The following is an 18,021-nucleotide window of genomic DNA, read 5'->3' as shown; positions in this document are numbered from 1 at the left end:
GTTTACTGTTGTTTTTTTTTATTAATACATATTTAATGTCAAAAGCAGCTACAATGAGATGTAAAAAATGTTCGAGGTTTCGGAGACAATGATGTGGTACTTCACGAAGTTTTCAATAAACATAACTCATAAGTATAACTGTAGCATCAGGCGGTGGGCGTTCGTTTACGTCGATGACGTCGTTGGCCTACGTTTGCAATTTCTATCCACAGCCTACACACACAGAGAGAGCGGGGGCGGGAAGTGGAGCGTTTTAAATTAATCCGCCTCCGCTTCTGACAAGAGCCTTATCGTCTTATGATTAATGTGTAGGATTCAGTGCTCAGATATCTATATTGAATCAGACATCTATAGTTATCGCGTCAATCATAATAAATATATTACATAATATGTAATGAAACCGAGGCATATGGCTGGATTAACCAAAAAGTTTGAGCCCAATGTTGAACTAGAGTGAAGTACAGTGGCTACTCTCATTTAGATGGTTTATCTTCAGTAGGTATGCTCGCGACGTCGACGTGATTATGTAATAAATATTTAATTATATCAGTGAGTACTCTGATAGATTGAATAAAACCGCCCCGAGCTCTCAGTTGTGTTGAGAACGAAGTCGATGGATGGATTTAAAATATTTTATGCTATTTTGTTAACGAACGGTTCGCGATCGTCCGCCGCCTCGGGTTTCGAGACCGGAAATCGTTAAATTGCTGTTATTGTATTCCAGGAATTTGAAAAAAAAAATATGTTCCCTCGGCATTTATATTGAAAGACAAATTATTTCATAACATCGCCGGATTTATTAGTGCTCAATATTTTAAGGTTAGATGTTTAGTTTATATTAAACTGTGAGATATTTGGTCGCCGTTGTTAGAGGGCTTATTGCCATCTCATCGTGTAACATAATAGCTCTGTCTCCGAATGTGAGAATCGTTCAGAGTAGTTTTAGTGAATGACGCTATCACTGGAACCGAACCGGTCTTTAAGATTCGATAACAATTCTATAGTAGACTCGATTACAATGTTACACGAAAATAGACCTTAAACAGTTAAAATAGAGCGCTCTTAAGTTATAGCATACAATTGATACGTAGATACAACATGTATTTTATTACGCGGCGCGTTGTTATAGTATAAATTAAATGGGGGCGATAACTGGATGGCCTTGGCAGATATCTGTTATCTGCGAAATTTTAAACAAAAGGTATGGTCTCACTGTTGGCGGTCTATACGTAATTATGGTCTGACAATGGTGCTTTTAGTTTGAACCCATAATGAAATTAATTGTGTTTTTATGAAATGTTATTTTATTTATTTGTTATCTTAATGGCGAAATGTTTCTATAATCGTTTATCTCTAAAGTTCTTGTAATTTTTAAAACATAATAAAGTGAACTTTAAATTCATATTAGTAATATTTTTATTTTTAGTCAATCATTAACTGTGCTATTCTACGATTCCTTTTGAAAATAATATAAAATTAAAATCTACGATGTTCATTTGAAAGTGGATGAGACAACATCTTACTACACTCGTAAAGATAACAAAGTATTTATGGGCACAGGTCGAATTAAAAATCCTAAATTTTTACAATAGTTCTAATATGAAAATCATTTAAAATTATGAATTACAAAATAAATTCTGTAAAAACGTGACAAAATGTTATAATATGACGTAAAATAAATATTCCGCAAGCCGCTCCTTGACCCGCTGTCACTCGACTGCAACCTTATCTCATAGCAACAGATTTTCCGCTTACAATCATCAAAATGCGTACAATATTTTAACAAGACTGTCGAAAAATTTACACGTGATTGCAGGTTATCAATAGTTATTAAATATCACAAGAAAATTTTCAGTAAACGCGTATATACATAGTTATATAATCATTTTAAATATACAAACTTAGTAAGAATTGGTGTAATTACTGGTTCAACGTTAACTTTATTACAAGGGCCCGATGAAATATTTGTATTTCACAATACCGGGTGAATGTAGTCGAAGGTCAAGGCGGTGAGATACAAAGGGTAATTATTAGGTCAGTGGGAATGTTACCGAACATCCTTGAAGTATTTTAACCACCCATTCGCTCGTTTTCTGCCTCTGTGTTTGATCACCTTACTGTTTAGGCTCTAGATACCTGCTCCCAATCCGCTCAGCTTCACTCACGTTCATTGATTACTATTTAAATGTTACTCAATGTAGCGTTTTATTTCGTCATCCACTATTGAAATTTCATATAAAGCTAAGTTTTAAATATTATTTTAATACCTCGTAAGTCGTGAGGTGTAAATATACTTCGCTCAGAGTTATCATTGTTTTTTTAATTTAGATCAGATTAAACATACATTTGTATAATGTTGTCACTTGTCCCAATTTATAATTAAGAATTAAAAGCGAAATGATCATATGTTTACGAAGTGATCGATATCAGCTTATAAAAAAGCCGTCTCCTCTCACAAAAAACACACGGTCAGAGGTCAAGCGAGATGGTTGTTAGTTTCAATCGACCGAAATAAATATCGGTCGGCTTCGAGGAACAATATGAGCGAATGTCGTCTTTTTAATTTGTCAGTTTATAGATAAAATGCGTATCTTTTATGGGAGCAAAGTTCAGTTTAAAACGTCCGTCGGTCCTACCTCAATAGGTCCTCAATAACATTTAGGGGTGAAGTTTTTGCGCAACACAATATCAACGGAAAGATAGTTTTTGTTATAAACTAATTTATATAGTTTGAATTTTAAATGGGACTGTTTCTAGACATACACGTGTCGCACACGTACACGGAGTCGTCCACCGAAAGTAAATAATCGTTTCATCGATTACATTTATAAAATTAAATAATGATTTAACACACTTTAATATTCATTTGATTAATTATTATCAATTGATAAGAAAATTTAATGAATCGAAACCTTAAACAAAACAAGATCCCATCTAATCAATTAATCATAATACTTTATATCTATGTAATGTGAATTAGTTTATATGTTGTTATTATAAACGTAATACTAAATTGTATGTTAATATTGTACGATCCATAGCGAATTCTGGACCCCTGGCCTCACCACCGTACTGTCAATTGATATTCTAATTGCTTACAATGTAATTGTAATGATCAAAGGTGAAGTTATTGCACAACGTTTTATAAATGAAATATAAAATCATATATATATGTACAAGGTGAGGCAACGCTCGTGTACCTGAGCTGTAGTACTATTGAATACAGTCACAATCTCAGTGAGAGCTCTTCATTCATAAACTCTGAAATTCAAATATAAATAAGAATTGTATATTTCTGATTTAAATTAAAAAAAATAAATTCACTTATTATTATCATTAATAGCGTCTCTAGTGATATATTCTTATATTAATGTATAAACAATAAATCGCCAGGATCGCCATGTTGGCAAACACAATAAAAACGTGTATTTTTAATGGATATCCAAATATTCCGTTATCAATATTGAATAGTTTGGCCGGAACCTGTTCGCGACGGATCAAGGATTCTAGAACAGAGAATTGGATTGAATTCATTTAGCAATTCGGGCTTTGTGACGGACTCTCAGAATGTCACTTCGTCTTACTTTATTACATATCAATATTGAGTGATGTATCCATATATACATTCAATGTTTACGTCCCTGCAAATATTACTGACACCAAAGCTGGTATGGTATGGTCATAGTTGAATAAGATTTCGTATAGCAAATATAGAACGAAAAACTCATCGAATCGAGCTGGCTTCGAACCCGCAACCTCCTGTGAAGTTACTTTTAGTTTCATCGTTTTTTGTTTGAATCGTCGTTAGTCATATAACATTTTCCTTTCATGATACAATCGCTTATAACATCGGTTCAGTCGTACAAGGTGACACATTTGTTCTTCTCACTCGGAAGACTACTTCTTGTCACTTTTGACCCTAGATATTGTATCGCAACCTTTTTTTTTAAATTATTGAGTTCATTTACGTAAGTGATAAAGTTTTTTTTTTGCGAACCCAATCGACCGTATACAATGTTATAAAATTAGGCAATGCATCGATTTATTTCATTTTAATACGAATTGATTACGTAAAAAATGATATAATGGAATCGTTCAAGGATTGATCTTTGCAATATTATTTAAGATCTGTAAATATTTATTATGTAGGTAAAAGAAAATTTAAACAAACGTAAGGAAAATCACCGTGCATCGTGAACGAAGCGTATCAGGCACGTCTACAAATCTAGGACGAACATGTCCTAGATGTTCTCCAACCCTGAACAGATCTTCGTTAACCCAAATACATATTCGTTTGAAAAACGTCGTATTATCAATGGATCGATTGGAGGGAGACTGAAGCGTGCCTTCCAACATTCATCTTAATTGTCCAACACCGTACACACTTCAAAGGTCTAAATATTAATCCCTTCAGCCGATGAATATTTAAACTATGACGTCATTCAATCATAACCCCTTTCCCCTCTCCCCCTCCTCTCCTTACATACATTTCATACATTTTAAACCGATTAACATAATTATTGTAACAATCGTTTCAATAAAATCAAATTTTAACTAAGCGAATCTGTAAACGTATTGAACGTACGTGAGTAATTTGCATGTTAAAAAACTACAAACAGACGCCAGTTGACCGATACGCTAAAGTAAAATATATTTTTTTCTATTTGTTCTACATATATTTGTTAGTTGAAATGTTAATTCAAACGTATCATTTAAAATAGATGTTTGACAAAGATTTTAGTATGCGGCAGCTAAAAATAGAGTGCGTAACTTTAAATCGGATAATATCCACACGCTGACAGAAAAGATTTTATGAATAATAGCGTTCGTATTTTTGATACTTAACGATAAAATCCCTTGAAATATGTCTTAGAACAGATACATGTGACGCTTACAATAATTTTGAATTTAAGTCATAGTGCGATGTAGCAATCTTCTGAGAGACATTCGGTCTAATATTAAAGTCATTCAAAAACAAAAATAATTTGAATATACATACGAAAAATTAACCTCACCTATTCTTTTAAATTTCTAATTTCTTGTTTGTTATATTATTTCTATTACTCTACAGATATACAAAGGACTGGATATAGTGACCGCCAAGGCGTCTCCTCAAGAACGGGAGCTGGTCAAACATCATCTGCTGGACATTCTGGAACCGCACCAGAACTTCACGGTGGTGGACTTTAGAAACCGAGCCCTTAGTATTGTATCCTTTCATAAAATATCATAAGAAATAGCTGCTTAAAAAAGCTGTAATACTACGCAACCTTGTATACCCACGACGTTATTACCGCTGAAGCATTGAAAGAGATAAGTCATTCATTAGTATTAACTACGCATGACTCAATATCACAGTGCTACTGCCTAATATAAAACAATCGCTTATCGTATTTGAATAAGCGTTTCCGCGACCAATATAAAGTATAACGTGTTAAGTCACAAACGCCAGCAATCCAAATATAAAGGACGCTCCGCTCTCAAAGTGTTTAGGGGAGCTTTGATATTAATGCGAGGTAAGGACAGACAAAGTTGATAAAGAAGTTACATAAGACGAGGAAAGTCACGAGCGGGCTGGCGTTAATTTGTCAAACACGATTCGGTCTTTAGAATGTTTATTCAGCAGTACAGAAATACATCTCCAACGGAATGCGACACAGTCCCCTCGATAGAATTAATGCTACAGATATAAATTATAAAATACTTGTATATATGATTCTTTACACAAATGGCTGCGACAAAAGAACGGAAAATTTATGAAGCGGTTACTCAACCCGACCGTGTTTGGTGACGTCTTAAAAAAATATGCTTCACAGCATGTCTTATAACACGCAGTTAGTCCTTGTTCCTTGCACTGAAACACTCAGATTGGCGTAGAAAGTTATTTGCACTTGGGTGTAGAAGTGGTCCTCATTTAGGTGCATTAGTGTGATGTCGGTGACTCTGAATATTAAAATTATAATTATCACTAGTTTTATGAACACAAACTAGAATTATGATGTTTTTTTGTACATCAAAGTTTTTTATGCATTGTCTTGAATTTGAAGATTTTAATTGAAACCGTCCACGTTTGGACGTCTTTATCTACATTCATGTAAATTTAATTTGATACAAATGTAAATGGTGCATTGAACTCGGATTTTTTTTACCATTCTAGAACACCGAAGTAGACACAGAAAAAATATATACGTTTTGATTGCATTAATTCTGTTTTTGATGAAAAGAATTCCTCGCTTAATATTTTCGAATTTAAAATCTCAAAGTCAAACTAGTCGGTGATAATTTATAGAGATTCGATTATTTAACATAATGAAGCTAGGCGTCCGAGAGCGATGTGATCTTCGGTTTATAATGAAGGACATAAACTATAAACTAATTAAGCCTCGTTACTGAACCGCCACAAACATGCGGACGCCTCTTAACATATTTTTTATAGAAAGGGATACGTTCTCGTTACACAAATCCGACAGAACCTTAACTTGTATAACAGATAGGTAATTTAACCGAACAAGGTAAAATACCCATAGTTGTAGGAGGTACGAACTACTATATAGAATCCATCGTGTATAATATATTGGTCGAAGACATGAACGATCCGGAGGCGTTGCTGTGGGATAAAAGTAAAAGGAAAAGAAACTTCGCGGAGGACTTTGATGAAATGCCAATAAAAAAAGCTGCGCTTGATCCGAGCGACGGTGCTGGAGACAGTTTAGTACCAGAATCTGATGGGGAAGCCAATTCGGATGTGAAGACGAATAGCAATAGTATTGAAGTCAGTAAATTAAAAGAAGATGTCGACAATGAGAGGAAGTTCACTAATGAAGAGATTCATGAAAGATTAAAAGCCGTCGATCCGGTGATGGCTTCCAGGTTGCATCCGAATAATAGACGCAAAGTGTTAAGGTAAGCTGTACTTAAAACTATGTTTTTACTTCAATTCATATTAATATATTATTAAAAAATCGGTTAACTAAATAATCTTAATGAATGAAAAAAAATTTGCGTGAAACCAATTTCTTAACCAGTCTCCCGTGGGATTGCTATACCGAGAAAATCCCTTCGTAGTCGAAAAGTACCCTGGATGCTAAAACGATAACCATCAGAACGGTCCAAGTATCTAAATGTTGTGAAAGCGACAGAAACTACATACAAATTAATAATCACAAAATTCCCGTGAAGAGTTCCATGAATGACGACGAAATGATATGATGATACCATGATACCAGTTCATAGAGAGCTTCTCATACAAACTAAACTTTGTTCGTGAATAAAACGTGCCCGTTTCGATTTCTGTATCCCAGGAATCAGTTTCGGCGACGTGTTACGTAATGTTCTCAGCGAGCCCTCCATTTCCTGTTCACGTGTATGAGAAAATGTTTTATCATCACTCGGATATTTATTTGATAAAGTTTGATAAACTTCACTTAGCTTCATTTATCACGACACGGATCTCTGTCAGCGAACTGAATAAATACAGAGCGATTCCTTGAACTTGATGTGTAGGTGCAATACATGTCTACGTATACATATGTAAAGAGACAGAGCGATCGGCGAATCAATCGAGTAAAAGCCATAGGTCATAGTGCCGAATTACAGAAACTTTTAATACAATAAATTGTTCCGTAACGTAGTAACTTGTTCGACTGATTTACATAAACATCAAATTTGAAGGTCGTGTGACACGATGACATAAAACCGGCGACCAGTCACCGTGAGCCGCGTCTTTGGACGGCTGTTCGGTGTTAATGCTCGTGTAAGGCAATAAGGACGGTGGCGGCGGATCAAGTCGGGCTGGTCTAGGCACTTCCGCGGGTCGCCGACCGAAGCCAAGGATTTCGTAGTTGTCAGTGTGCGCCAACCTTGGCTTTACTATCGGACGGTAGGGTGACCCTCGTTCATATTTTATAAGGAATCGACCGTGTCTTAGAACGTCACCGAGCTTGGAACTTCATGTTGGAAATTCAGTTCGGAGCTTAGAAATTCAAAACCCAGTATTCTTTACGATATAAATAAAATAATAAATGTACATCGATTTCATATAAGTATCTTTATTGATCATATCTAGAACAGTTTTAATAACAATTTACACAATAATTATAAAATTATTATTTCCATTAAAAACTAATAAAACATAATATATATTTTTTTCTCGCATTTAATACATTAGACTGTGAAGACCGAGTCTCATTAATGACCACGCAACGGATGGTCACCATACATTATCGCTAACGCGGCCCCTTCGATAAACCCCGAATTATTTATCGTACTATTATAACTCAAACACAAATAAAACTTGTGTGTGTGTGTGTCTGTGTGCGTCTGTTTCCGTGTGTGAGTATACATCGTCAGCGAGTTTTCCGTAGGATTATTATAACTTGTTTGCAAAATAACTTACTTCTGTAAGAAGTCTACGATTTCGTCTCAGTGATATTCGAGTCTGCTTTTTTTTATAGTATTTAATATAAAATTTTGGAAATATTTAACATTAATTTAGGATAATTGTATGAGATTATAACTTTATCAGATGCCGGTAACTGAAATTTTAATTTGTTTTTTTAATAACAATTTATTTATTCAATGAAATAACCATTAATAATAATTATATGAAACAAGCATAATATGTTTATAGTATGTTTAATGTTATTTATGCACTTGTAGTTGTAGCAAGTGATAATTATTCGTGTGATAAGAAAATTTAATTTCAGTTTTGATTCACGTTTATTATGGATATAATACGAAACATTACACCATTTTTATGTACATTCGTTGTTGTGTACGCGAGCGGAGTGTTCCGTGGCCATTACCATACGAACATCATAATAAATAGCTAGTTAGCAGCCGTGGTGTTAGCGGATAAGGATAACACTACGCGTTCCATCAAATCAATCGCCTAGATTTCAAGAATAACTGGAATTACTATACTTCGTATTTTATTAACTGTCCATTATAATAAATTGTTTGATGGAACCGGTTCGATGTTTAAATGTTTCGCTTTAGTTTCTAGAATTGTGTTAAAAATCATAATCGCTTCCCGAATATAATCTATGATAGCAGATATTTTATATAAGATTTTTTTTCCATCCATAGCATATATGACGTGGCCATTATGTAATATTTATTTATATGGTAACAATACCCCTTGAACATTAATGGTATGTGTAATAAAATCTCCATTCGTATTTTTTTCTTATATCAACAGTTCTTATTTATATAAGCAATGAATAAATTATTTCACTACACCGCGTCTGTTACTGGGCTGGATATTGGCGAATGGTTGACACATGTTTTGTTGGACGTTGGCCCATCACGACATAAATTTATATTACTTTTTTATTTCGCACTTATCTATATTCACTATATAGAAAACAGAAAAAAAACCTTTTTTTTTTAAATAAATATAACTGATTCTAAAAGCAATGACGAGTTTGAAATATTGGTTATGCTATTGGTCGAATCGTGGGCCAAACGTTGGGCCAACCTGTTTCCCAAAATCTGAACTGACAAAGCTTGTTATTAAGTCACGGAGTCTGTTTCATCCCGCAGATTGTGAGATCTGGGTCAAGGACGCGGATGATGGCACTCTACATACAAAGGATATTTCATTATGACGATGGTTTTTATGAAGAACGAGTCGCTGTGTGTGTTAGTGTGTCCTAGTATGGGTTTAATACGAATCCGTACATTGAATTATTATTTAAGTACAAGTAAAGTTAAGCTAGGTTTTGGTTTTTTTTTCAAAATCATCTCACCGTGTAACATGTTATATATTATATAAGTTTCAGTATATTTCCCCGTTCGTTCGTTTTCATAGTATGTATTTATATATAATGTTAGTAATATTTTATTATTATTATTACATTATTGAATATCCAATACCCTTACCATGATTTCAAATTGGGTAAGAAACAGATAGTGTATAGTATAACATTCATGAATCCTCGTATATTATAATCTCAAAAAAGTCACATGAGTAATACTGCAAACCGTCTGTGTTCCGTTCGAGGATGAGAAATCGTGGTAAGGTACTGTACATGAAAGCGAGCCAAGAGCTGAACACTCCAAAAACACGAACGACCGTCACAAGGAGGCTTTTGATGTTTTGTAAGAAATCGTCAGGGGGAGCATTATCTCGGCCGCGTGACGTCATGCTCGGTTCATATTAAAATATTAAGAATTCACACTTCCCATATAGACGCCATCACTTATATCATGTATTAGTGAGGTTTCCGACGGCCGAGGCTCCTTTGAGCAGTCTCTGGGCCACTCGGGTTTAATATCATTCCTATCTGTAAGTCATCTCTGTGAAACTTGTCTTGTAGTCCGTATAACATAGTTACCGTCTCTTTCGCGCCTGACTCATAAATACGAAGCCGGAAACATCCCACAAACTTGTAAATTTGGGCAATTTCAAGTTCTCTTCAAAGGAATAATTAATTATCTGTAGTATTTTTTATTAATGAACCAATTTACATACCGACAGGGCGTCCTCCTCGCGGTATGATAATATTATTTTGGATACAACTTATCAATTGGAACAGAAAACTACGAGTTATATATTTTATATAACTTTATATATGTAAATACGTTCATTAAAGATTTGCATTATGGATATTTAGCTTTTCCATGAAAGTAGAAATATAGATTGGAAAGAGATACAAAACGTAGATGAGTCTTATTATTACCTGTTCTAAGCTCAACGTACTGCTAAATGTAAAATCTTATTTTTTTTATTTACAACTTCTATATATCACTGTTTAAACTTTAATAAAATAGACAAAGCTATCGAATGGTATCTTTAATTGGATGACAATCAATATTTAATAAAATATCAATAAAACAAAAATCTATATATATTTTTTCGGTCATTTTATTTAATTCGTTTTCCGTCTCAAACGATAGGGTAATAACAATAGACGACACGCATGCGACACGCATGCGACACGTCACCCCGACGACAGATCGTTTTATCGAATATGCTAAACAGTTTGAGAGCATAGACGATAAGAAATGAAAATAAATATTGAATAATGGCTCCCTCCCTTAGTAAATATGGTAAGCTGGAAGCAAATACTCGTCCGGCAAATAAAATCGAGACTATTGTTTTGATGGCGCGTATTTGATAGACGAAACATTAATTCTTATTGACTCACACATTGATAAAATTTTTCCTTAAAATATAAATGACCGTTAGATATATTAATTTTTTTTTATATTCTGAATCAAATAATGCTGCTTAAATTATTGTCGCTATATCTGGACTATAGTGGAAACAATGTATACGGTTTTTACTATACATATGATACGCATGTAAAAGTAAAACAGAAATAGCTTTAACACAAACGTAACGAAGCATAACACAGGAAATCTCATAGGAAGGTAGTTTGTAGATCGAATTTAATAGTAACCATAGACAATACAAATGAGGTACGAAAAATATGTTCCACAAATATTTAAAACATCATCAGATTCATTAGATATCATTATAATAATTAATTAGAAATTAATACATAATGTTCTGCGGAGAACTTCCTTCACTGAGAATTGGTAAAATAATTAAACATCATCCAACGATCTAAACTTACTGGATTAAATCTGCAAAGGTGACCTATAAAACAAAAATATTACAATCACGATATCTTTGTCGCACTAACAAAAAAAACTACGTAATTTTTTACAAACATACTGTTCTACAAAAGTCATTTGACTTTGGCATAATGTTGAAAACCATTTCAAATACAATAGAAAAACAAATCTTATATTCAACGAACATAACTCAGAAGCGTCGTCCGTGATATCATTAAATAATATAACGTAATAATAAACTTATTATATGCGATATGTACGTGTGTGTTGCATTTCGTAAGACGAGTGCATCGTACTTATAAAAACACGTCTCGTAAACAATGAGACTCCGAGGCGAGTTGGTTGACGCTTGTCATAGTGGAGGGTGCGTAAGCGCACTGACGCCTCGCCTGACGTCACTTCCACCATTCATACGACCCATTCATAACACCGGCGACTACAGTACAAACAAATAGACGCTCTGATGTGTGTATAATACGGTCGTATTCACATCGCGTTGGTTTCGCAATCAATTAACCTTTTTTCATATGAGAGAATCTTGAATAGTAATCGTGTAAATGGATACATCGTGTCCCTTGTAAGTCGCTGGATAAGTTTGTTAAAATTATTTTCGTATTTTGATAAATTATTGCTCTCACGTGATACGCATGCCATTATATTATATTGACTTTTAACCTGGATAAACGTGAATCGGAGGCCTTGATGGTTTAAATCAAATCATTTAGTATTAAATAATCAAAAACACTTCCTTTTGGAACAATTGTAACACATAAAGAAATAATCTTATTCAAAACAGTGTTCCTATAAGGAGACATGAAGCAATATTAAGTCTCCGCGTGTATCAAAATGGCGCCTAATTCAATATTATTTCGCAAGTGACAAGTCACATTGACCTTGCCGCCACTCACCGATATTCGGGTGTGATAAAGCGGTCAGGGGGTCACCGCAGATTAGCCTGACATAGATAGCGGTCGGGATTCTGTATAATTGGGACAAATTATATGGAAACAAACCGTATAACAAAATAACCAAAGGCATATAGAGAACGTTGTGATCGTGAAGCGCTTTAAGCGTATTAAATCGCTTTTATGCATACAGGATACAGAATTATAAACGTGGTTTTCCTTAGCTATTGTTCAAAGTTTATCTTCGTTCGCAAACAACTGAAATTATCGCTTTATCTTAACACTAAGAGCTATTCGATGTTCCCCTGAACGAGTATTCGTTTCGAGTCTCGACTAACATGTGATGCTGGGTTTTATATTTATTTTCAAGCCCCCAACACTAGGCTCAGCGTTCGGGTTCGTCCGACTGCTAGTCGAATTTTAATTCCGATATAAAAGATATCATTGTCTTGAACAGTTCTAGTCTGCGTTGTAGGATGCGTTTCTGAAATAAATAGAACCGTTATTTCACAGTTTAATACTGGTTGATTTCCACGGCGCCGCTTGAAAACTGATATATTATTACACTCGAACATAAACTACCGCATACGAATTCTCAGTGTCTGTAAATAACAGTTCCCATATACATACATACGATATGTTAAGTAATTGCTTTACAGTTATTTTGTATGAAATGCCTCCGAATATCTGTACATCAAATTAATTTAATCCAGGTAAGCGACGGCGATAGAAATAAACAAAATCTACATATTATTGTTCAGCGTTTTTTCCGAAACCAGTTTACAGATTTTCTTGTGTTACATTTTTGAGTTACGCGTAGTCTGATAAATTAAATTTTCCGTTAATCTTAAATATTTAAAACTGCTTAAAATATGAAGGAGTAGGTACTTATAAGTTCCCGCCGTTTTAATGTAAATGACTCGGCACGGAGTGTCCGATAGCTCTCGCAGATAATAACCGACTTAAAACATATTTTGGACATTCAAGAATAACATAACCTATTAATATCACTGATTTCATATTGTTAAAATATAATTTTTATTAGTTGAAAATTTCGAAATTTGAGCCAAGTAAGTGTAATTTGCGGGAAATATTAGTGCACTTCTTTAATTTAAAGAAATCTGTTTCTGAGGGGCATAGATTGCTTATGGAGAGGATGGTAAGCGAAACAAGTACTGGGGCTCTCTATCGATCACAATTGCTGAGATTGAGCCGAGCTCTGAAGGAAAAACGCCCTCAATAGTATTCTAGACATGAAAAAATTATTCTCCTGCATGACAATGCTCGTCCACATGTTGCGGCTGCCGTGAAAAAGTATTTGGAAACGCTTGATTGGGAAGTGCTATCCCACCCGCCCTATTCACCAGACATTGCACCGTCCGATTATCACCTGTTCCGGTTCATGGCACAGGCTGTCGGCGCAGCGGTTCACATCTTATGAGGATACCAAAAATTGGGCTGATTCGTGGATAGCCCCAAAAGACAAGGGTTCTTCAGACGTGGGATTTGAATGCTGCCTGAGAGGTGGGAAAACGTGGTTGCAAGTCATTGGCGATATTTTAAATAAATATATATTACCGTTCTTCTGTAATAAGTATTTAATTTTTGATAAAAAAACCGGCGGAAACTTACTTCTACTCCTAATAGTATTATTATTAACTATAAAATAATATAACAGAATGTTTTAATTGTCTAAATTCCGCTAACGCTAGTAATATTAGTTCTTCGCAATTTGCTAACGATTTCAGCATAACTTCGTCCTGAGAAATGACACTGCATACTATCTTATTTTATTCTAAGGGAGATTTGTTCTATAAAAGACTGAACACACGATAACGATTAAAAAACACACAGATTACAGTCAATTATTATAACATGTGTTTGAAACGAATTAGCCTCATTATTTATAATATTAAATACATATTGTTAGCTTTAAAACTGTTGCTATGTGAACGATGGCCGATAAGTTTGTAATAATAGCTCTTAACGCGTTCCAAATAAGTTATATAATCGTATAAGATATATATGTATGTTTTATTGTAACAGGTGGCGATAATTGTAGGAAATATATACATACATGGTTTTTTTAATACATTGTGTCATAAAATATACTTCAGCGTATATTTTTTTGTACGGACTATATTAATATTTGCTGTATTTTACTGTGTCGTGTAAATAATTGTCTTTTCATATAACAGTTTCATATTGTATTAATGTTTTTATTCTGTCTTCATGAATTCACTCTGAATGTTTTAATACATATAATTTTTTTAGTGCGTCCGTGTAGCGTGCTGAGACGTGCAGACGGATAGGTAATACTGTCTCATGATTCTGATAATATGCATATTTTCTATACCGACATTAGGAATTCTAAAAATGTGACACGGGTTATAAATAACAGTAGTACAATTAAAAGTTACGACTTGCGATCTAAGCGCCGCGCCTAGCTGCTAGATTGATGTATAAATGATAATAAAATTAATATTTCTTAATGTTATTTTAATAAAAATAGAAAATAATATTTTATTATATATTTAATTGTAAAATAATTCAAAAAGCTATTGGCTGAATACCTTAAGGATAATTTTATATGTTTTCTATGACATAACTATTTGATAAAAGTCATATAATCTGTGATGTAGCTATATATAAGTAGAGCTCGGTCTTGAGACAGACAGACATTTTTCTATTATATTATATGAAACGTAACTCAGTTCCGCTCTTGACAATAAGCAAATATTATATCGCGACTTATGTTATAGTACGAACGTTAAAACGTGATATTTATAATATGACCAGTTACAGTTCGCACACGTTGGAATTTCAAGTTAAATATTCTCTTCAAAAATGTCATGTTCTTTAATGTCTATGTGCTATCTTCGTCGCACTAAACACCTATAGTTTAAATGTATTCCATTCACAAAACCCCGCATATTATCGTGAGGGCGAAGATTTATGTATGAGGAACGTTATTAAAATTTATTACAAGTCAAAATTACTGAAGACACTCGTACTGGCTTCATGTAAACTTGGAATGCGGGCTCTGTGTGCACATACCGTTATAATTTTCACAAAAGATATTTTAGATGTTCCTAGCAATGCTACATCATCGTAAAATGACATAAACAACAAGCATTCAAATCATAACAAGGGATTGTCTTATGAACTGAATATATGAATATAATTTATTGTATACATTAAAATATACTATGTCGAAGGCTGCGTTAAAGCTTCACGTATCCGTCCGTCACACGTACGTAATTAATGTAACATGTTAATATACCATTGTTTGATCGTTTGTCGTAAATCGTGAAACAGGACGATTAGACGAGCGGCGTGTTCCCACGACACCCGGAGTAGGGACAGCATACACGCTATATTGTGGTATTATAGAAAATACAAGAATCGAAATATATGAGTCGTCCGCTTATATGCATTAATACATTATTGAATACATTAATAAACGGGAAGACGTTTGCTTTTGACGTTTCACGGGTGAGTGTTATTTAGAGCGCATATTATGATACGTAGATACATTTTGCGTTTAATTTTTTATTACAACGAGATTGTGAAATAAATACGTTCCCAAAGAAGTAGCCCGATATTATATATTTTTATGATCTGATGTGACCCCTTCATATATTTTTATTGAGACTTAATCGATATATCAGCAATGGACTCAACTTGCAAACTAATGTGTAGCTCATTCAAAGTAATATAATTTTTTTTTATTCATTAATCGTTTAATTTAATAATTCATAAAAAAAACATTAATGAATGAAAAAATGTATTTATACTTTTTTCTATGAATTATACATTAGCCTGCTGGCTCTACCTAATAATATTTACGTTCTAGTCAGTAACTAATACATCGGCTCGTCTCCTCGTGTCTCCACCTGATTGTTAACAACCTGATTCTCATTCAGCCGTCGTCACCCGTGACGATTACGAAAGCCTTCATTGAGGTTCATGTGTTATTATTTAAAAAAAATATTCCGCTGTCTGTCTGTCCGGATGGTGCTTTAATTTGGCATTAGATAACTTGGCGTATGTATTCAAAATCTATATTATCTTTTCATGATCTTTTGTCTACACTACTCGAGGACTGCTAAAAAATTTAAAACAATCAAATGTTTCAAAATTATTCAATCATTAGTACCGTGTTCGAGTTTACCAAAACTATTATGATAAAATATAGTTATTTGAAAGTTAATAACTGTGTGATACATTATTGCAATTTCCCCTAAATTATAAGACTGAAGTCGAAAGTGTGTGAAATTCGGTCAATATTACAAAAAACATTTACGATATAATTGTTCAAACATGTTTATTTTATTGCAAGAATTTAGGAAGAACCTGAAAAATATAAAAATCCAAGTTTGTGTTTTATTAGAAAAAAAATAATAATAAATTGTGTCGTTAAAATGTATGATTTATTTTACTTAAATTCTACGTTATAATATTATACATTAGGTAAAGTACTTTTGTATCGCTATTGAATAACTTTCGATTATTGATATTCTAATCTACGTTTATAGGAATATTTACTGTATATAGTATATATAAACCTGTTATATCATATGTATGTTACTAGGTCACAATTACTATGATAAGACATTGAGCCGTCACGTGAGTTGCGTTGTTTCGTTCGCTGCAGCACCGGCGCCGTGGCTTAGTTGGTTAAAGCGCCTGTCTAGTAAACAGGAGATCGCGAGTTCGAATCTCGCCGGGGCCTACAGTTGACTGTCATTTTTACTCTTACCACATTATGTATGGTTTCATTTTTTTTTATCGTTCCGGAAAATTTATTTTATTGACTATATAGAAATTGAAATTAGAGAATATTTTAGCATGTCTCAGCATTAAATGTGACAGTACCTATTTTTATAGGCATGTTGTATTGGTATATTGAAAGGTATAAGGTATAAGTATAGAGGTCGGTACTGTATATAATAACTGCCGGAGGCTGTGTAGGAGCCTGCCAATACAATTACATGCATAAAAAGCTTTGTTTCAAACTTCAATGGCTCGTCGATCACTGGTTAAGGATGCTAAGGTTTCTCAAAAGGTTATCAATAAACTCCAAAGGTTAAGCAATTCACTCAGTCGCAGTTAACTGTGGATTTGGTTTTCACATCAATCGACAAATATTGACTGAGCTGTTAACTAAACATGTCTGTTTGGATGTTTGAAAATCATAACTTATTTTGGTTTAAACTGATTACATAATTAAAAAATATATATAATTTTAAGATCAAATATGACGTCTTGTTTATGAGATTAAATTATATGTAGTTTTTTTTTTGTTAATATTGGACCTAAAACACTAACACCAGACTTAATAAAATTAATTTAAAAAAAAGTCCAACATCTTATTAATGGTTATCGTATATCCGTGGTAATATTCACGTAGCAATTTCTTAAAAGAAATCTTTTATAACGAGAAAAGAAACAAATATTAAATATCAGTGGTGCAACGGGAAAATCCCAAAAAATGTGACATTCCTCTCACGAAAGGCCTTAAATTGCTTCC

The 18,021-nt window shown here is 33.7% G+C and overlaps 1 protein-coding gene and 1 non-coding gene across 2 annotated transcripts in view; both read left to right on the top strand.

Moving 5' to 3' along the window:
• The window catches only part of LOC116772334 (tRNA dimethylallyltransferase), a 90,991-nt gene that overhangs the window by 34,329 nt on the left and 38,641 nt on the right, over positions 1–18,021 (top strand). Inside the window, exons 2-3 of the mRNA XM_032664485.2 lie at positions 5,072–5,209; positions 6,491–6,903. Coding sequence (XP_032520376.2) covers positions 5,072–5,209; positions 6,491–6,903 — 551 coding nt within the window. The remainder of the gene's footprint in view (positions 1–5,071; positions 5,210–6,490; positions 6,904–18,021) is intronic.
• Trnat-agu (transfer RNA threonine (anticodon AGU)) lies at positions 17,150–17,223 on the top strand. Its single transcript has one exon. It is a non-coding gene; the product is annotated as a tRNA-Thr (tRNA).

The sequence above is a fragment of the Danaus plexippus genome, chromosome 12, assembly GCF_018135715.1.
Source record: "Danaus plexippus chromosome 12, MEX_DaPlex, whole genome shotgun sequence".
In the NCBI taxonomy this organism is placed as follows: Eukaryota; Metazoa; Arthropoda; class Insecta; order Lepidoptera; family Nymphalidae; genus Danaus; species Danaus plexippus.
This window is presented reverse-complemented; position numbering and strand designations above follow the sequence as displayed.